At 38.2% G+C, this 22,244-nt stretch overlaps 2 protein-coding genes across 8 annotated transcripts in view; both read left to right on the forward strand.

Annotated features, from left to right (window-relative positions):
• The first annotated feature begins 10,461 nt into the window (after positions 1-10,461).
• LOC132906435 (myotubularin-related protein 9) lies at positions 10,462-13,691 on the forward strand. Of its 2 annotated transcripts, XM_060958612.1 has the most exons (7): positions 10,465-10,974; positions 11,068-11,233; positions 11,320-11,612; positions 11,692-11,795; positions 11,948-12,252; positions 12,340-12,663; positions 12,759-13,691. In XM_060958612.1, exons 1-7 carry the CDS (start codon positions 10,819-10,821, stop codon positions 13,157-13,159), a joined length of 1,749 nt encoding a protein of 582 aa, XP_060814595.1. In that variant the 5' UTR covers positions 10,465-10,818; the 3' UTR covers positions 13,160-13,691. The 2 variants fall into 2 exon arrangements, with proteins under 2 accessions (XP_060814596.1, XP_060814595.1); XM_060958613.1 differs by lacking the exon at positions 12,340-12,663 and having other exon boundaries at positions 10,462-10,974.
• Positions 13,692-18,153: 4,462 nt separating this feature from the next.
• The window catches only part of LOC132906534 (glycogen synthase kinase-3 beta-like), a 58,376-nt gene continuing 54,285 nt past the window's right edge, over positions 18,154-22,244 (forward strand). For 4 of the 6 annotated variants that reach the window (XM_060958814.1, XM_060958813.1, XM_060958815.1 and 1 more), the window contains exon 1: positions 18,154-20,031. In XM_060958814.1, the coding sequence (XP_060814797.1) occupies positions 19,947-20,031 (85 nt within the window). In that variant the 5' untranslated portion in view covers positions 18,154-19,946. Of the gene's footprint in view, positions 20,032-20,315; positions 20,334-20,543; positions 20,563-22,244 lie in introns of those variants that run through there. The other 2 variants (XM_060958816.1, XM_060958811.1) reach the window with 2 other exon arrangements.

Below are 22,244 nucleotides of genomic sequence, written 5' to 3' on the forward strand. Positions count from 1 at the left end.
ATTTATTCATTATGCAACAAATTTCAATATAAATGCGTTCTGCGTGGACAGCCGTCAATTTCACAGACTATCCACGAACATAAAATCCATAGAAAATAATCAGCAAACGATCTACGCGGGTGCTTCGTCACTGCCATCGCGTCAGATCAAATTATTGCTACGCAAAATACTAATTTCACTGATAACGAAGATCAGATAGCGATATTCCATTAGCCTGAAGCTGTTCGTGTCCGTGTAACTCGATAAAGTCGCGAATCAAGTTTCGCGTTCATCAAATTAAAAAGCAATAAACACGTCCACTGACAATTGATCGAGTATAATCTACTCGATTTTATCCATTTCCTTTTTAATTAATAGGTGAAACTTTTATAAAAGTTAATCTAAAAAACGATAGATATTCAATTAGTGATTTAATTGACGATTCCTTTATTGTCTTCATTTCATATTTTTACAATTTATAGTACTACACCTACATAGGATCCTGTTTAAAATGCGAATAAAGTTAAAGCTAAAAAAGAAGAGAGGTTCTGAATGGATGTTGCAAAATTATTCACTTTTTTCCTGCGGACGGGGAAACTCCGATAAAACAAGTCAATTACTCTAAAAAGAAATTAATAAAAAAAATTAATATCTATGTAATTGCTTTTTCACACTTTCCAACACAACTACAAACACTTAAATTAAATTACGATCGCCCGTATCTACGTGTACGTATATTAAAAACGTAATACACGAAAAACGATTCGTTGGTGAACGAATTTTTATTCGAACATGGCTTGAAATCACGTGCCAGAAGAAGCTTTTTCTTCGTAAATGAAATTTTTATACAAATACTGCGGCTTAAAGATCGCACGATAGACGAAACGGTCGATACGAAACAGAAAACTTTAATAAAGTTAAGCAAATAAATCTCCGATCGAACGTAATAAAAATCATAACGAAGGTTATCTCGCTGCTCGTTCGTAAAATAAACCAGTTACTTTTCAAATATAGTTTTATATAGTTAGACGGTTACGTGTAATTTATATGGTATAAAAATGGCGTAATACGGACAAACTGTGTTTGATCTGATCGCGCGTCGTTCGTCGAGAGCCCGTTCGTATTAAACGTTCGTCTACGAACAGCTTCGGTTTGGAAAATTCAACGATCGACGAGCGTTAAACTGCTCCAAGTTATTCGTCGATGGCGATTATTCCGTTGTATAGCAGCCGGCACTTTGCCATGGGATTAATTCACCGTTGCATCCGTCAGTCATGAAAACAACAAGCGTGCACAACGTGTTCCGTTGGCGGATGCAGTCGGTTCAATGGTTTTGGTCGCGCGTGCTCGCCGAAATCGAGTCCACGGCCCGTTCATTTTGTCGCGTCCATTCTGCCGGGTGATTTCACCTGAACGCTGACGAAAGAAACGCGATTCACAAGACGAAAACTGAACCGATTCGTTATGCCGCGTTGAACATTTGCATTCACGATTTTGTTCCCTTTTTATTTGGATTCGTCGGCGATGGAACAATAGAGAAACAACGAAAGATAGAACGGGAGAAGAGCTGCGTGTTTCGAACTCACCGCGAACCGTCGATTTATTATGAACATCGATACGGCCGAAACAGGAAACCGTAGAATTTATCCCGTTATCGATACAAAAGCGAGAGGAATTAAAATCATTGGAGTGTTCGCTTTGTAGATATTCGTTGTAACGTTAAACGAAACAATGAGAAAATATCCACTTGGTCGAATAATGAAACACCGTGTCAATTATCCGGAACGTTTTCGACAAAAACATGTCCCAAAATTAACAACAGTTAAAATCACAGTTCCCATCTCCGTTGCAGTTGCTATCCGCGTTATTTTATATTTTTACATTTCGCATTATGAATTTTCTGTTATACCTCTATAAAATGTGGACGATAATCATGAAGCTTCAATTCCTGACAAGATCAATGATCTTCTGCATAAGAAGATGCATCATTCTAGTAAGATAAATTCCGATAACCTTCGACCATAATCACAACCTGCGATCTTTTATTTACATAAATCTCGTTTAAACTTGATACGAATGATGTTAACGCTTCTACGGTCGAACTCCGTCTCTCGCGAAATTACCTTACGCGTACCGGAAATATTCAGCCAAAATTCCCCGAACAGCCTCAACGAAGATACCTCAACCAAATCGCAAACCAAAGCAAAATACCTATTTACGCTCCTATGGAGCGAACTTCAGCCTAATTTCGCGCACTACCCAGCGTATTCAAAGCGCACCGAGAGAAAACGCACGCGAGCGACATCGCGAAATCGGTCGGTGCAACAAACGATGCGACGCGACTCGTGTCAAAGAAACTCGGTAAATTGAATATATCGCGTCAGAGGGAAAAAATTCAGGCGTCATTTACGCGAGAGCAATACTCGCGAGCCCCGCATGTCGCAACCGCGCGTTATATACACACGTTACGCTCGAAAAACAGAAACAGCTAGCGCAAGGAAGAGAGAGAGAGAGAGAGAGAGAGGGAGGGAGGGAGAGAAATTGGAACAAATAATCCGCAACTTACTGCCGCGAACCTGGTGCGGCTCGTAACTAAAAAGGATTGGCGGGCTGTTTTCACGTGTTCCACGAGCTTCCATACACCGGTTTGGAACGAGTGCAAACTGAGAGTGCACTGGGTCCACGCACGGTACAATATCGCGGCGGCGTTGACATTCGAAAGCAAAAGTGGACAAAAAGAACGTAGCAGGTGGAAATAAACGGCAACTGATGGAGTTAGGCGGCCGATGGCAATTTTTAACAAAGTTTCTACGTAACAAACAGGTCCACGGATGGAAACGGTTTATTTGATCGCGCTTCATCGCCTGCGTATACGTACTACTGCGTGGCTCTGTGATTATGGTAAAAAGTTGGTCGACGTTTCCCGTTTCCTCGATCCCTTTCATCCGACTGTTTCGTGGAGTAATTGGAACCGAAAGTCTATCCTTTTGTCTCCACTTTTCCAGTCTTTCTCACCGTATAATTCGGACGAAGATCCTCGGAATACGTAGAAGTTAATCAATATGCTTTTAATAGAAATAAAACGCTCGTTTCCGGAGAGAATTTTTCACACAGCTGGATTTTTATTTCGTTATTACGAGCGAGAAATGTTAAAACTTCAACGTATGAATATATCCACGTGTTTCGTCGTGGAAAATCGTAGAAAAAGTATAGAATGTCGTGAAATAAATGACATTTTGTTCCGTAACATTACGATTTAACGAATGAACGTGTTGCCAAGTCAAATTTGACTGCTACCTTCGGTATATTTTTACCAAATAGTTTTTCCAAAACTTTAAATTCTTTAAATAAACGAGCCGCGTTAGTAGCAACGTAACTTTTTAATTGGAGAAAAAATTCCTCACCTTTGACGTTGTATTTGCCAACGATACGGCAAGGAACGTCTCTCTTCGCTCGATGAAAGCTTTGCTTCCCTCGACTAGCACAGACACATCGACGCTGCGTACAACACGTTAAACGAAATACTTGTTTATCGAAGAAAACTTTCACGCTGATACTTCGTTTAAATTTAACATATTCGCGATTGACGTTTTAATCGATGTCCGAAAGTGATTTAGCTTTGCGGTGACACGTGAAAATCGACGAGAAATATCGACTCTGCGCGTCCCTGGCGAAAGAGACGAGGGCCGTTTACCCACAAATAAACGTGCACGATCATGCTTCGACAATTTCAAAGGGACTTACGAATCGTTTTCAAAGTTAGGGGTTGATATGAAAAGGGGTCGGCTAAGACTTTCGGGCTTTCACGGGGCCAGCGGATCGTAATCTGCCGTCCATGTATATTCAAATACCCGACACGATAAATCTTCTTGCTTTTCGTTTATTAACGAGACGACGATTTCGTATCCATCCGATCGATTTCCATTATATCTCACTGGCCAGGATTAAAGCGAGCCGTTTCATACGACGTGTTGAATAGCGGAGGAATCTTAAAAGTGTGCAAAATCAATCGCATACGTGTGTATATATATATATATATATATATGTAAATGGAATTTACAAAACGAATCGGATCTCTAAATTGCAGGATTGAAAAACGACTATCGCGTATATTACGCGGCATTTGTAGTAGCAAAAGAACGAAACACGCGCCAAGATGTTTATACAATAGATCAGAATGCTTGAATTTTTATAACGCAACAGATTCCTCTCGGAAGCGATTCTTTGAGAAAACTGTCGCAAGACCCTCGGAAACTGAAAATGAGACGAAAAGATTATCGCGAGTTTTACTCGACGCGTTAAATACTCTGGAAACAAAAACGATTCTGTAAGAGACAGATTCGCAGGCCATTCACGTTCAGATCCTCGGAAGAAACTACCCCTAAATTCAGTCAAGAGAGCACGGGGCTAAATTCGATCACCGGATCAGTCCTGATCCTATAAAATTTAGAGAACTGTAGAGGTAAAAAAAGAAAAAAGAAAAAAAGAGAGAAGAAGCGAAGGGAGAACGAACGAGGGAAGGAAATAGAGGGGAACAAATCGAATCCGTGTTCCGCGAGGCGCGGGACCAGAGATACGAAACGAAAGACAACGGCTAACAATACGCCGTTTCGAGCCCACTGAAAGGATTTTCGCGACACCCTAAAGTGGCCGTTGAAATCTTGTTAGGCTGCGAAAATGCGAGGCTCGAGACTGTGTCACCCGAAAACCCACCCGTTCGTTTTCCCTTCTCTTTCTCTCTTGCTTTTTCACAGTCCCCGGTCGTCGTTCGTTTTTCCCATTACGGGACTATGGCGCAAAGGATGCTGATACCGTTCGACGTACCGACAGGAACAGAGAGAAACAATTTTATAACGAAATAAACGCACAGTGCGGAATACAGTGGACAGAAATCGAAATAATCGTTGCTCGATTTTCATCGTATCGTTCGATGATATCGTTAGTCCGTAAGTAAGTAATAAGTAACGAACGTCAACGATAATTCGTCCAAAAATCCACAGAGGATTAATAAGAATCGTTTGTACACCACAGTCAATAATTACTTGAAAATTAGCTCGCTGGTTATACGTTCCTGTTGATTCTTGTTAAGTAACGTTTGTTACGCCTTAAATATTAAATATGGAAAATTTGAAGAAAAATACGTATAATTTCAATTGGCAATCTAAAAGATTGCTCGCTGTCAAGAACGTATTGTATTACGTTGCTACATGATCTTTTTCCGTTACGGACTAAGCGCGACTTGGCCGAGGAGTGGTTTTCTCGTCGCACTTGTTCCAAGAAAGTTGTCAAAGTTACGCAAATCATAAAAGATATAACATAGAAAAAAAAACGAAGCTGGCACCCCGCTGGGGGTAGCCGCCCACATGCTATATTATTTTTTATTTATATTTTTTTTCTTCACCAACAAGATATAACACTTTACCAAATGTCCGCAAGGACAAATTGTAAAATAACCAAAATAAAATAAAAAAAAAAAGTTACGCAAAAGCTCCGTTCTTTACCAGATGTCGGCGCAATGTCTGACGAGATGGAAGGAAGGATGAACGATTTCTGCGTGACGAAAAAACGAAACGATCGTTCTCAACATCGGCGCTATTTACTAAAACGTCACCGTGTGTGGTTAGACGAAGAAAAAAAGTATTCAAGATATATTATAACATATTTAAACGGGGCCAAAGAGCAGGAATAATCCTGACAAAGAGTCGATAAACAGACTTTTACTCGCGTCGAATCCTTTAATACCAAGTTTCAGGAAAACCGCACATTACGTACATTTTTTAGCTTTGCCCCAAATCCTTATTCAAATGCCACACCGTGGAACGTGAGAACGTTACCTGCAAACGTACGATCGCTGCCTGCGAACCTGGTCTGTGAACGTGCGAACGTGGCCTGCAAACGCGCGAACGTGGCCAACAATTTTTGCTTTTTGTCTGGAATCCTCGTTCGAATGCCGCACTGTGCTCTACTGCGGAAATTGAGAAAAAGATATTGGATACAGAGAGACGTACACTACCGGTCAGAGGCTTGGAATCCGTCAGATTCCTGGAATCAAACGTACGTACTCCGTCAAAGTTAGGGAAGAAGGAACTTAAGAAATGTAACAATTTAGAATTTCGTTATTTTAGCAAGATTTTCCCTCGATTTATCAAAGTGCAAATAATTATCATCGTGAAATTATAATAAAATTGAAATTATACTAACTGCGGTTTATTGATACATCAGCAGCAAGTATGTTAGCTTCTCGTGCTTCCTCGATTGATCTCTTACTTTAGAATAAAATAAAACTTTCGGAATGTAGAGTAATAAGTAATCAAAGTTAAGAAAAACGACTAAACTACTACTTTTCGTTCTGAAACAGCCTGTACAATTGGAACAGCGATTCGCAACTGTAAAAGAACACTCGAATTGCACGATTCGTGCACGATTAAGCATTACAGTTTCACGGTTAGTGCGTGAAACGTGAAAAAAGGTAGAAGAAAACACGATTGCAACGAAAATGGAAATCAGGCTACGGATCAGCGGGTACCGATTTCATTGTCGCGCTTTTTATCGTATCGAGCTTTCCGGTTAGTTGTCGTGCAAGCACGCTCACGCGAGCATTGCGAGATTAGCGGCGCGCCATTTTCAAATGCAGGCGCTCGGCTCGGCGAAAGGGAGCGAACGAGGAACGTGAGGGAAAAGAGGGCACACGCCGATCTACGCTCGAGAACGCGTATAATTGAATTGTCAGGAATTCGCGCGATTTACATGAAGCCGCGACCAATGCTGTTCCAACGTTCATAATCGCGTGGCGAACGAGTCTTTAACCCTCGAACGCCCGTGAGAAAAGCAACAACGTATCTACCCTCCTCCATGGAATAATTTATGTTTAAGGGTAGTCGGATATTTCGAAATTATACGGTTAGGTTAGTTTAAATTATACGTCCGAGGGAAATTGTAAATTCGTAACTCGTAAATATGTACGTACGGTGAGTCGCGGAAGCGTTTGTAATTAATTTATGAATTACTTCTTGCCACAGCTATTAGTGTAAAAGATAAATTAATGAAACTGTAAGTGTTGGCAGTAGTTGGATCAATTATCTTTTTAGTTACAATAGCGATAAACAGAAGTACGATTATTCGAAATTAAAGATAAAATTCAAACGATATTTTCGTCGTTAGCTCGATGTCTAGAACATTGGGAATATATTGGGTTGGCAACTAAGTGATTGCGAATTTTGTCATTACCATCTAACGATCCTATTAACGATACCATTAGGTGGTAATAACAAAATCCGCGATCGCTTAGTTGCCAACCGAATAATTTGCTTTTTATAATTTAAATCGCTTCTACCAACAGCCTGCGTTCGTCGTAAAATACGTTCGTATAGTTGAAACTATACTTCGACTGATAATAGAGATTCATAGATGTATAAGATCGCGGTATCTGGAAGCTGAGCATTAATTTGTTCGTGTAAACCACGTTCTACCGTATCGTACATTTCCGATGAATACGCAAAAGTTCTTTCACATTGAAATTCCCACAGGTACTCTAAATCGAGCATACATAGGCGGAAGAGACACGCGCGATCGTGATATCAGTTAATAACGCAACGGAACAGAATTCATTGGTCAACATTAGACGCATAGAACTCGCCCTCTGCCGCATTTTGACAATAGCAGCGGACCTTACGCTGCTACTGGGTAGCGTTCAATGAAAACGGCATTGTTACGATTTCCAAATAAATCGCGGCGTCGGTGCGGTAATGCCGCCGCTATGCCGTCGAAACGCGAATCAATTCGAATGGTAATTTAGTGGCGATGCTTGGGCGGATTATGCCGGTCGAATAGCATTTCAGATTCCTCGCGAGCATACATGCGAACGCACACATGCATTCGCCCACCGCGTGTTCGATATTTCGAAATACAATGTAAAAATCACGAAATAAAATATTAGATTTACGAGGAAATTGCGCCCGCTTGCCGATTCACGAAATTTCCAAACATGCAGTTATTAGTAGCTAGAGATTATAATTCCATGTTACCAACCACTTGACCCAACCATTTTTTAACCAAATGCTTCTACCATCATAGAATTATAAATTACAAATTATAAAGAAACCGAATTTCTGTTCCGCGTTAACTTGTTGAAAAACGGCACTCGATTCGGGCATTTGGTATTCTATTTGAAAACGGTACTTGTCATACGCGGTATTTAAATCTTATGAAACGTGTAGCATAGAGAACGCAGGTAACGAAACGATAATTTGCTTGTTAAATTATTTCCTTAAAATTGCTCTTCAAATTGCTTCCATCTATAAAAGATAGAAAAGAAGAGAACGCTATTAAACGAGTGTAGAAATATTTTTCTTTTCGAAACAGGTCTCTTCGGTTCGATAAAGTTTTACTGTAAAAGCGTACTGGAATTGCCAATTCGACCATAAAAATTTTCAGAACGCAAAGAGTTGAAATCAAAAAGAAGTTTCCGCTAGATCGAATAATATTTTGTTTTCATTTTTGCATCTTTCTCTCGGTCGAGTATTACTCCCGAAAAGTTGTTCGTCGCGCGACATTAATATGGCAGTGTCTTCCCGCGCCACCTTCTTCGCCGGCAGTTAACACGCGCCCTCTTAAAGTTCCGTCCAACTTTTCGCCACTAAAACAATTTGGCCGGGGCGAGAGGCGACAGCGACGCGGATAAAGCCACCGCTACGCCCCGAGAACTTCTCCGCGATGTTACCGCGCTGTCGTAATACCTTTCACACCCCGATCGTTTGATAACGTAATCGTTCAGATTAATCCTTTTTAACAAGCAAGCCGCGCGTACGCGTAGGTGACGAGCTAACGACGACTACGTGACTTTCGCGATTCGACGATCCACGGCTACCAACAACCACGCGCGCGCCACGATTTATGAATTTATACGCCTATAACCTATCTGGAATACAGAACGTTCCAGTCGATTATAAAACACGCACGGATTCGCCAATGAGGCTTCGAATAATGTCGCGACAAATTCGTGTCTTTCGCTCGAGATTCTTATTTAACAGTATGTAGTAGGTTATTGACAGGCCGAAACGATGGAAAAACGTATTCAAGCCTGTATTTCTACGTGTATACGAACGCATGTTATGTATGCAGCTAACAATGTGTTAATATCGAAAATGGTTTAATTTTTTAAAAACCGTCGATATTCGCTAAATACCGATCTAGGGGAATTTACAAAATGTATACGTGGAATAAGATGTTCATCGTTAACGAGCACATTGACTGTCACATGTAGGAGACGTAAACGTGTCGCGGTGATCAAGTACATTCGACGACTTCCGTTGACGCAGGAAAGTTGACATTAATTCGAATTACATATGATTTGACCGCTTCGGGCCAATCATGCAACGCCGGATGCGGTTCGCCTCCGTATTTCAACTCCACGTGCGATTTAACGTGGTTACGTATTAAACGAAAGTACGGCAATTTCGCTCGATAAATGCCACAGGAAACACGGTGACGAAACGTCATCGTACGACAATGCGTCAAATCACCGAAGGGAGAGAACGTTGACTCGCAACGAGAGTCGATGCACTGATAATGTCAACATTTTCTCGTGGTTAAGGAACATGGTTGAACAAACGAAGAAATGTCAGCATTGAAACTTACCGAATTCTCGATCGTAGAGTCCACAACGAGATATCACAACCTGCACCACTCGACCCTGTCCCTCTTCGCAAAAGTAGATGAGTTTCACGAAACTTAGTTCATGACCACTAACCGAAAACGATGTGCGTTCGTTCGCATCTAAAATGCAACTTGAACCTTAGCCCGCGCTTTGGTGACTGCCAAAGAACTGAGAGTGGGGATTCTCTACCCTTCGCCATTGTGTTCACGCGAGATCACCACCAGATGACTGTACGGGTTTGGTACGATTTTACAGTAGATGACGTTAAAATCGACTTCTACTATAGCAACCGCTGTTATTAGGAAATGTGAATACTACTTATTGAACACATAAAAAACACGCATAAATCTCGGAAAAACCTAAGTGTTATTAGCAAAAGGAAAAACAAAAAAGGAAAAGATAGCAGCAAATCGACGCACATTAAGACAGAAAATTATTTTATCGATGACGAATCTTCGTTTACCTTTTGTAACTCAAAAACCAGGTAAACTTTATCACAGGCGAGTACATAACGCGCTCATCGACTAAAAGGTGGTTTAAAACGAGAGTTTCACGTCATACCAATGTTTCTTCTATCAATATTGTTTCTAACGACAAAAATTATTAGTAGCTATCAATGATAATTAATAATTATGACACATAATAAATTTATTATCACAATTCCTTTGTTCGTTTCTTTGACTACATTGCTGTACGATATTCGTATTTACCGCGACAGAATCCATACTACGAGAGGTCACAAGTGTTCTCACGAAAGGCATAGACAAAAGGCGAAGGCTACCTACATAACCATGATGTTCTTAAAATTAACGCTGCGGGGAGCCACATTACGTAAACTATACATAACATAATAAGTAACAACGACTAAGGGAAGACAAATTTATTAATGAATGTCATAAAATATAAGAAACATAAACAGAAGTGCAGCCATTAACACTACATTTTTCCAACGTATACTAAAATATTAGCATACGTGATATAAGCACATTCCACAAAGATCGAAGAGTATGAAGGCTTAACAAATATTTTTTTATAAATCTATCCATAATTCTACGTTTGTAATTATTCCAAGTAACCAAATAAAATTTGTTCAGTGATGATTATATAGATAACAGTGTTAGGTTATGTAGATAGTATATTTATCTCAACAATTAAATATCAACAACGTTCGATCGAAACGTATAATGGAACTGGGCGACCTAATATTAATTCCAAAACTTGATAACGTAGCGTTGGTAGATAAAAGTGATGGCAATTACAAAAGTATAGATGGAAGACTATGTATTAGTAGTCACCATCTTCTTTGGTCCTCGCGACAAGGCGATGGACAAGAGCTCTGGGTATGATCTAATGTGAAAATTATTTTAGCATTATGATTATTTGAAATGTTAGTTTAGTCCATTTATGTTCTATCTTCTTTCAATGTTTTTCAGCTATTATATCGAAATATTGATCTTATAGAGAAAAAATTGAATACCCAAAGTCCAGGTGGTACTATTATATTAAAATGTAAAGATTTTCACATTCTTCAATTAGATATTAATTCGACAGATGACTTAACAAATGTTGCGCTATCTATAGAGATGTTAACGTCACAAGGTGAAATACATAATGTTATTTTCAGCTTTGTAAAAGCATATTTTTCCTATATTTTGTGTTAATTCTTATTTCTTTCTTTACTACAGAACAAACTTTACAGTATCCATTTTTTAATAGACCACAAGTTACTAACAATACTATAAAACAAATAGAAGATGGGTGGACTGCATTTGCTCCAGTATCGGAATGGTCCAGATTGTTAACTGCTTATGCAGATGAATGGCGTATTAGTTATTTAAATAAAGACTACAAAGTTTGCAATTCTTATCCTTCTGCTGTTATAGTACCACGTCACATAGAAGATAAGATTATAATATCATCTGCCAATTTTAGAGATGGTGGACGATTTCCAGTTTTATGTTACAGACACGAAGGAGGGGTATGTAATATCGTATTGTGCAGCAAGTGCAATGCAATAAATTAGATATATATACAGGATTGATCAACCAACGTTACAGAGTATCTTGTTAAGAAGTAGTCAACCAATGTGTGGCACTAATGGTAAAAGATGTAAAGAAGATGAAAGATTGTTAAATGCTGTGTTAGGGCCAGGAAGACGTGGGTAAATACCACATTCTTTAAAGCTTATACTTTAGCCGATCTTAGAATGTCTAACTATGATTTGATATTTAATATTAATCGCAGTGTCGTACTAATAACAAAGTAATACCTTTTCGATCTAACCAATGTAACTAATGTAAAATTTGTCAATAGTTATATAATAGATACAAGGTCCATTAGCCAAGCTCAAAGTTCCAGAGCTAAGGGTGGTGGTACAGAAATGGATGCTGCTTATCCGCAATGGCGGAAAGTACACAAAGCGGTTCCGCGACCCCATGATTTAGCAGATAGTTTTTTTAAATTGATAGAAGCTTGTAATGATATAACGTGTTCTACTTCCCAGTGGATCTCAAGACTTGATAACGGTGGATGGTTATCCGCTGTACAAAGCGCTTTAAACGCTGCTTGCGTAACTGCTCAGTGTCTTCATCAAGAAGTTGCAGCTGTATTAGTTCATGGTATATAATAATAATTAATATAATATAATATTATATTAATATTAATTATAGTATTACTAAGTAAGGATACTTGCTGCGTTTGAACAGGTAGTGCTGGCAGAGATTCTACTTTAGTGGTAACCAGCTTAGCACAAACGATATTAAATCCTGACTGTAGAACAGTACGTGGCCTTCAAGCTCTAATCGAACGTGAATGGATACAAGCTGGTCATCAATTTTTTAGCCGTACACGTCATGGACCATACCATCCATCAAATTCACAAAATCCAACGCATGCTCCGACTTTTCTTCTTTTCCTCGACTGTCTTTACCAACTCCATTATCAATTTCAATTTAGCTTTGAATATACAGTAGAATTATTGATTGAGTTGTACAATCATGCATATTACTCTAATTATGGCACATTTTTAGGTATTTACACATAATACTATTATATATTCATATAATATATTCATTCTAATACTTAATTTCCATATTTAAAATATTTGTATATATGTTGGCTCCAGGTGATTCAGAAGCAGAGAGAGTTAGACTTCGATTATCTGAACGAACGTGTAGTTTATGGTCTTATATAAATCAACCGGAAATATTGGAGAAATGGTTGAATCCTTTGTATGAACCAAATTCAGGAGTTATTTGGCCCAGCGTTGCACCAATTAGTATTCAGTTGTGGAAAGAACTTTATCTTGGCCATACAAGTGTTGCTCCATGGAAAAGTTTACCGTCATGTATAAAACAAATAAAACAAAACTATATGGCAGTACGCAAAGTTGCCAGTCAATTACAAATTCAGATTAAACAAGCGATAGAGCAAATGCGTTCAAACCCTGATATATGTTATGAAGAGGAAAATCAAGATGAGCATACTTGTATAGCACAATTAAGTCTAGAATCTCGAAATACGTGATATACATTATGGACTATGTAAAGAGGAAAAAACTTCATATACATAAGACACACAATATCGTAATTTGAACTTATTTACGACATAAAATTACCAAGTAACATAGTCGTACGTTTATCAAAAGTTCACCAAAATTTCAACAGTTATTTATATCATATATATATAGGTTTTTTTATGTTTCCTTAGGATAAAAATCATTTTTTTCATAATATAGTAATTGAAATATAAATAACACGTTCATGTGTGTGAAGACGCACATTGTTTATTCATATTATTTATTCTTAAACAATTTATTATAATATGCATAAGATTTATATTATACGTGTAGAGCAGAGAAAACAAGTATTCATTGATTCCATGCAGATATCCGGTCCCTTATATACGTCAAGTAATTGTAAATATAATATTGTACAGAGTATATATACAATGAAAGAATGAAATGTTTACAACTACTTCGTATTCAATATTGTTTTATTTTTAGATATATACAAAATATTTTGATAAAAGAAAAGAGAAAAAAGAATGAATTATAAAATTATGGTAAATTGATTCCATTCTCCAATTTTACATATAGCCAAAAGTAAAAATAATCTGGACGTAGAAAAAAGACGGTAAAGACAAGTTTTTACCGTTATATAGGAAGGACGAATGAAATATGAGAAGGAAAAGTGGATAAACAGAGACAGATAGATCAGGAGGGGAGGGTTAAGGGCAGCAGGATTATTACTGCCAATGAAAAGAGGGAGATCGTTGGAGGGGAAATACTGCAGGTGTTCATACACAAAGAAACTGAAACAAATTCTATATTCACTGGTTTGAAATTTAAGTATCTTTCATATATTCCTTACTTTTACACAAGAGTTGTATAATAGAATAATTTTAAGATAAAATCATATAGAATACAAAAAATTTGTTTTTACATGAAACGATATGAAATAAGATAGACAGAGAGAAAGAATTTCACTTTTTTTTAAATATGTTACTTACGATGATATAAAAGTATATTGTTCATCAAATATAGCAATATGAACTATTTCTTTGCTTCTTGCCTTTTCTTTACTCTCTTCATTTCTATAAATTATTTACAATAAAACAAAATTTGTTGGAAAAAACTGAAAAGTATTTTCTGTAAGTCCAACAAACAGGTTCAATCTTGAGGATCGTCTCTGAACATCAGCTCGATTTCCCTGGATGAGTGTGGATCTAGTCACGAATAAAATTAAAAAACGTGGACTGAATTCAAACCCATCCAAGGCCAGCAAGCAAATCCGTTTTCTATCCTGATTTGTGATGTTTAAACTTGCCAAAATGTAGATTGTGAATAAAAAGACGTTCCAACAAAATTTCGTTGAAAAAACAAGTGCACGATCTAAACCAACAACGGAATCACGAGGCAGAATGTGGAGAAATGATGCGTTTGAAAATGGAATTGTAGAAGTTCCAGGTAGGGGAATAAAGTAAACGGGCCTGGATTGGCGTGTCTCCCTACTCCTCCTATATTACAAGTAAGGCCCTTAAGTGGGAAAGGGACCTTCGATGGATCGAACCACGGTCGTCCGTGGATCGAACAAAACACAACAAAAGATTCCCTATAACCTGGTTTTCACTATAATCACCTCACGGTCGTGTAGACAAATCTGGACACTCACTAGGGAAAACCGCCCGTCTTTTGAGTAAAAAAAATCAAGATGGAGAAGAAGAAAAGGTCTCGTTCTGTGAGATAAACAGAAATGAGAAATGTCTGTATCTCTGTTTGAGACATTCATAATATCTATGTATATGTATACATATCTGTCACGCAGTATAATGAGAGCTTTTCTTGCCCTTCACCTTGATTTTTGTTGACTCAAAAAATGGACGATTTCGTCAATGCTTTCGGTAGAAGAGAGTTCGGACCTACTTATATGACCGTGGCTCACTTTTGCACTTAGTAAAATATGGTCGGTAAGGAAATCAACAGTGACACTGGTTATAGGGATTTTCCTACCTTTCCTATCATTTTTGTTGCGTACGCGCTTTAATATATTTCCTCTTCCTTACTATTGGCCGTAATACCTCACTAAAATTCTCTAAAGCTGGGAAGATATATGCGGGACAGTACACAGATAACTGGAAACACTGATCTCTATTCCAGTATGATACTCCGAATTACCAATACGCGTGCTTATCTTTATGATTACGTTGGGTCCATCAGAAATAACCAATCAGATTTGTATTCCTCTGCATAATCCATTCCAAGATAATCACCTTTTCCCTATTATACATATTATATGTAAATCATATAACCATCTCACTTTGTTAATGTAGCTTTCATGATTTTTATACTCATCTTATTTATTTGTATTATTTATGTCGTATACATAATGCAGTCTGGCAACTCGCTGAATTTTTTGGCTGGTGGTGAATAGCTTCATTTTGAAGTCCTATCTTTAATTCCCTTATCTCTCACGTAGCAGCGCTGCTTGAAGGAACCCAAGAATGCATATGCGCATTCGCCATTACTGACATAGCCAAGAATAATGTGTTATTTGATGCAAAATTCAAAATCTAAAATACGCTTAATAACCGAGAAAAAGTCATTATTTATTGGAGACATTTCGACAGAAATGAAATATAATTATTAGGTAAAAGAAGAACAGTACAGAAACCATTCCTTTTTTTATAAGAAAGAGCGAGATAAAAGTAATTTTATAAAAGTGAAAATGTGGGATTGCTTTTTGAAGGTAGAATGTTAATAAAAAAGTTTTCCCACATTATTTGTTATATAGTTCATCAAATATATAATTTTTCCAATAAATACAGAACTATTGGGTCAGTATACGCAAGATCACTGATATATTATCCTTAACATCAACTATACAATATAATATTTAAACTATCGCAAACTAAACAGTAAATAATGTAAAATTTTCTATATACATATCTACATTTTATTCAATATTTTGTATATAATACTACACAACATAATATATACGTACAAAATAATACTAATTATATAAAAAATTATTACAATAATCTTTTCGAACAATTCTTTTTTTTTATAAACTCCTCTTTAAAATGTTTCTCACATATTAAGTGTCTTGCCTTTAGTTCTTTTATACCAGGAATGGCTTTCTCCCATATATTTCCAAGTTTGAATTTTTTGACGTTTTAAAAAGGCAATACTACCATTGTATTTGTAAACACTTTTATAACCTGGTATAGCTTATACAAGAGCCATCTTTAATGCTAACAATAAGCTTTAGTTATGATCGTACATAGTATGTACGGCAACCGTATAATTAGTATAAGAGTAAGTGTATTAATAATAAGTATATATGTACATACTTTTCTTTTTTCTCTATTTGTCATTCTTTCCATCCTCAGTGGGATTGCACTGATGACTGATGACAAATACGCATCGTCTGTGACTTTATCAACTTTATTAATTGGATTGAATATAATTCCTACACCCACTGCTATAAAGCACAGAGGACGTAAGAAATTTTAGAATATATTTTAGAATATGGAATACAAGGATTCATAAAATGCAAGGTCTATGCTGTATATTATATGTATAGCATTTTATATTTAGTTAATTAGTTGACTATTACTTATGCTATTGATTTTATTGATATTTGTTTTCAACAATTCCAGTGAATATAATTCCTATGTTTACCAAAGCAAATAGTAAAAGGCGCAAGGAATACAGATTTATACTATATTTTGTCTGTACAGCAAGTTCCATGATTTCAAATACAGTTGTCATTGCAACAGCATGATTTGATTAAATAATCTAGCAATAATTTCTTGTCTATATATTTACCACACAGTGGCATTATTATTTGTACCTTCTATATCTATAAAGATTATAAAACGCCCTACGATATTTTTATATATCGTATTCGATATGTAGAACAATATATTAATAATGACGAGTTTAATTGCGCAAATCGTGTAATTTGATGACACTACGATTAAACGTTGGTTGTCCCATGTCATTCGCGAGGTTCGTTACATAAAACTAAGATAAGCTTTACCTATTATCGTCCATACCTTTTCTTTAGCACTATAACGCCACTTTTCATGATAATATATCATTTTTAACACAACCACCTGAAATATTCAGGTGGAAAATATATTCCACGCTTTCTGCACTTTTCACATTCAAACTAAGAAATGGTTAACTATAGCTGAAACTAGAAATCGGAAACCACGTGAGTCAAGTAACGTGTATATCAATATACAATTGACAAATGTTTATTGGTATACAATTTCAAATAATTTTAAAACGAATATTGCTTTAACAAGAAATATTTAACGTTCCTATATTATCGAACACTTCATAAACTAATCGCTTATTTATATCATTAAGAAATATTGATATAGTATTTGAATACAGTATACAATATTTAAAACTGATAATGAACGGAAAGAACTTTATAATATATGAATATTTATTCCTCAGTTAAAACTAATTTCAAGAAAATAATAGATTAATAGAGAATGTAACATATACAACATGTTAGAAATACATATTTACACATACTTTTATTATTTATCTTATCCATAAAACATAATATTCTATATGAACAATTTCGTTAAAGATATATATGTATTACTTTAGCAGCTATTCGTATACTTGTTATATATCATCCTTTAATACGATTATTGTATATTATTTGAAGTGCACATGAAAAGAATATGATAATTCCATATTAGAACTGAATTTTAAAATCGCTTTCTTGACAAAATCGAAAAACGCAACTTATCACGTTTTTCTCCTATGAATTTCGTTTGTAAGTTTTTTAAACATATACAATACACTGTTAAATTTACCGCCCAACTAATTTAGTAAGAAAAATTGTCGCAAGATGGTGGTAAAATGGACGACGAAAGCGCCATCTCACTTGCTATACGATGATCTGCAGGTCTGCAGGGTAAGAGGCAGGGCGGGGTATTACTGACGTCACTTTCGGCAATGTTCGTGGACATTCGAGTGGCCCGATCTAGCCCGAACGGGTCAATGTCTGAGGAGGCTTCGAAAAATTCGTAAGTGGTGTGGTGTTCGTGTGCACGGTGAGGAAGAGAAAACGTCGTCGTTGATTGTCGAGGAATTGGTTTTGCCGCGTAAGTCTAGCTCGCGCCTTTTACCCCTTTCCCGCCGTCAGGCTCGAGACGACGTTCGTATAGTGGTTTCACGATTATCGAAAGCAGAGGTGAACAACGACGGTGACGACGACCTCCCCTCGAGCAACGTCGACACGGACGACGACGAAGACGTCCACGTCGGCGTCAGCACGGTCGAAGCTTGTTTTTCCGTCTAGGAAAGCGGTGTTCGCGACGAAGCGTGCACAAGCCTGGCAAGTCGATAACGTCGGGCCTGACAAGTCAAGAAGCGCCAGGAGTGACGAGTAGTGACAAGATTCAAAGTATATCGAGAAAGATAGAGCGAGCGAGAAAGAGTGGTAGTGGAGGAGGTGAGGCAGTAGCGCTTCCCCCGCATACTCGAAAAGTTCGAGCGCAGAAGTGAGAGAAAACAGTCGAGAGAATAAGAGAAGCAAGAGAAAGGAAGAAAAGCGAGAGAGTGAGAGAAACGAAAAGAGACGATTGACTACGCCGTTAGACCGAAAAAGAGAGAACGATTGGAAGAAGTGTACGATGTAAGAACGACAAGAGTCGTATAGGTGTATCGTCATTGAGAGAAGAAAAATTCAAAGTGTTGCGGCTGTTGTAGAAGCCACGGTGGCGAGTTACATAGAAAGATCACCAACGACGAAGAAATCCGACCCGTCAGCCGGATCATCGTGGAGTTGTACTATATAGGAAGGCAAGCAAGTGCGGCGGTGTGCCTCCACTGGCGAACGTGTACGAACCGTTCCGAAAACGTCAACCCCTGCCTCCCCTCGCGGCATAGCTCTCCGCAACACTCCGCGCCCCCGTCAGGTTATTAGGTAGTAGAACCGCACTTCTCGGTGCGTGATACTCCCTGACAGTCAGCGGTTAATACGAAAGATTGTCGCAAATTGTGTCAATTCGTGTAGTTGGACGCTATCGACGCGGCGTATATCATATTCATTGGTGGAGAATCGACTAGATTCCCCAAGGGAAAAGAGAGCATCGAGTGAATCGCGTATCGCGACGGTCAAGTCTATCGCGCGAAGTTGCTTGTGCGAACAGAGCGTATAACCCAGTGTGCGTTGTTAACGACGAACGTTTTGATTGTGAGAGTCGCTGCCGTCACTACCATTGCCACGCTACATCGTCAGCGGTTAACAGGAGCGTGATTCGTCGAAGGAAGTGTCGAGAAAGTGATCGAAAATTTCGGCGGCCACTGTTTTCCATTTTCTTTATTTTAGTGATTCGATTAATCATCGTGAAGGAGCACACTGTTGTCCGACGTGGTTTCCGTTTTCTGGATCTTGCGCGCGCTTTGCTCGCTCGTAGCTCTTCCCTCCCATCTATCCCTCCTACTCCCTCCCACCCTTCCTCTCTTTTTCTTTCTCTCCCTCCATCCATCGATCGAGCGCGGCCGTGGCGTAATATAGAAGAACCGAACCGTGCGGACGTGCATGCGTGCGTGCGATGTAATTATCGTTCGTGCTGTCATTGATGTCCGAGGTGGTGTCGACGACGACAATAACAACGACGACGGCGACGACGACGACGCGCTGCTGGCTATCTTCACGTGAGGAAGTGCCACGGCCAGCCGAGGCGGCGACCAGCATAGGAATAACCAGAAGCGGCGTTTTATTCTAAAAAGATTTGAGTGTCAGGTGGCGGTGGAGAATCGGGTCAAGAAGATTTCAGAATGAGCAGCCGACCGAGGACCACCTCCTTTGCCGATTGCACCAACGCGCCCACGAATCCACCCCTGGGTGGCATGAGAGTCAGCAGTGAGTACCGTAGGCCGTAGGACGTGCCTTAACCTCTAGCACACATAGCTTTTACTCGGGTCTCTCGGGCTTCTCTCCCTCTTCTTTCCCTGTGTTCCCTCCCCCCACTACGTCTCTCTTCGCCGAGTCTCCCTCCCTAGGAACCCCTTCCTCACTTGTTGCCCCTCTTACCGCGCTCTTTCTCTCGCCGCTTCGCTCGTTTGCCTGTCCGTCTCCGAACTCCGAATGCAGAGCTGTGCGTCTGCGTGCCAGTGCCTGGGTTACTCTTGGGAAAACGATGGAGCGGGTGCCCGAGGAAGAGGGTAGGGGGGACCATCACTTTTTTACCCGATGCTGTTCTAAGGATGTTCCTTCGTAATTCTCGATTTTGGCGGCTTCTGCTGAATCCGATGTTTACGCGACACGCGTACCACAGTTGTGCTCGACTCTTCTTGATCGTCGCCCGTTCGATCATCGTGAAAACGCGATCTTCTCCGCGGGTGTTGTTCACGGAAACGCTGTGCCTCTCGAACGTTTTTGCCAGAAATCGCCGTTACGTATTCTCTTGAACGTTTCCTTACTGTGACATAGAGAAGTAGATGGTTATACACACTGTAGATCATAAATTGTGTAGAGACATGACAGTGAGATGTGTTGAACGGTAAACATTGTATTCGGCTGATACCGCTGCACGGATACGTTGAATTTCTTGATCATTTATTTTAATAGTACAGTACTTCCCAATGTGTGAATAACACGCGATATGTCAAGTTTTTCAAAATGAGGAGTGATAGTTGCTCGACAGTCCTAACCTATGTTCAGTCTTGGCATGAATTGTCTGTGTTCATTGCATGATTATGGGTTTTTGTAGATGGTTTTTGAAGTATTAGACGAGTAATTGTGGGTGGGAGCTTGACAATAATGTTGGATTTCTAAGCTGTACCTTTAAGTTACTATTTCCTTTATACGACGGGGAGATTCAATGTCTTTTCTTAACAAAGTGCTACAAATTCTTTTTCAGTTAATTCTTTAAGACTTAAATTGGGTAACTAAGGTAACTAGGTAACTGATAAAGAATTATCCTTTGCTTTAGTTCTGCAACTTAGTTCTTAAAGTATGAGAGAAAGTAATCGAGTACAATAATATTATATAGAACTTTATTAATTCATGGAGTTTTATGTTATTAAGACACAAAAGAATAAAATCTAAATCTACTAAGTGGTTTAAAATCATATTACAAGATATTAAAGCTGTATAATTGTTATTAAATTCATTCAGGATCTTTTCTAGTTATATCTAACTGTATCGTGTAAAACATTACTGGCAATAAAGAAGTTCAATCGACACAGTCTCTCTTCTTTGACAAGAGACTTATGCAATGTCTATGATTAAAAATAGTGTCTGCTTATATGAATGATTTTTTCATTGGTTGTATATTCAGATTCTTTTCTAATAGCTTGAGTAAGTAACTAAGAGCTCTGTGTGAAGTTCTTCAATTACACAGCCCTTACGATCAAGAACATTTACAACTTTGTACAAATACCTTTTGCCATTTTGTTCCAAATTATCATACTATGAAACTTAGTTTCTTTACAAAAGGCAGATTTCCATTATGAGTCTGTAGATTTCTAATTATGATTTCTCAGATATCAATAAACATTTTCCTTCAGATCTATCAATTGTAAACACATTAGTTTGTATTATTATGAAGAATCTAATCTTCTCAATGATGTTTCCTTATCACTTGGATATTGATAGTTACTGAAAGCTATTGTTTGAGAATTACTGGTTTCTTACAACAACTGTTCATACAACTCTAATTCTTCGTTCTTTGAACGCAAATAAGTAAAATCTTCTTTGTTATCTGTCTCGTTTTATCTCTCTAGTTTAAAGACCAAGCTTTTTCCACTATTTTTCTATTTATTTCGAGACGATTAATTATCGAACGATTAATGGATTTCAATGGCGATGTATGTAAGAAAATTCAACGAGAAATATATTTTTGAAAAAGGTCGTTACACGATGATATCATGAGAGTGAAAAATCGAGGATATCCTCTGGTTGATATTTGGGCTACGCCCTTCCAGCCCTTTTGGAAATTCAGGTATATTCCGTTCCAGCGGCACAATGAGAGAACCTATAATATCAGAGGGGAGAAGAAAATTCGCGCGTGATCCTCGCAGTGTGTTGCCAACTTGACACAGTATTCAGAAAATCGATGCTCCTTTCTCGTT

The sequence above is a fragment of the Bombus pascuorum genome, chromosome 4 (assembly GCF_905332965.1).
Source record: "Bombus pascuorum chromosome 4, iyBomPasc1.1, whole genome shotgun sequence".
Classification (NCBI taxonomy): domain Eukaryota; kingdom Metazoa; phylum Arthropoda; class Insecta; order Hymenoptera; family Apidae; genus Bombus; species Bombus pascuorum.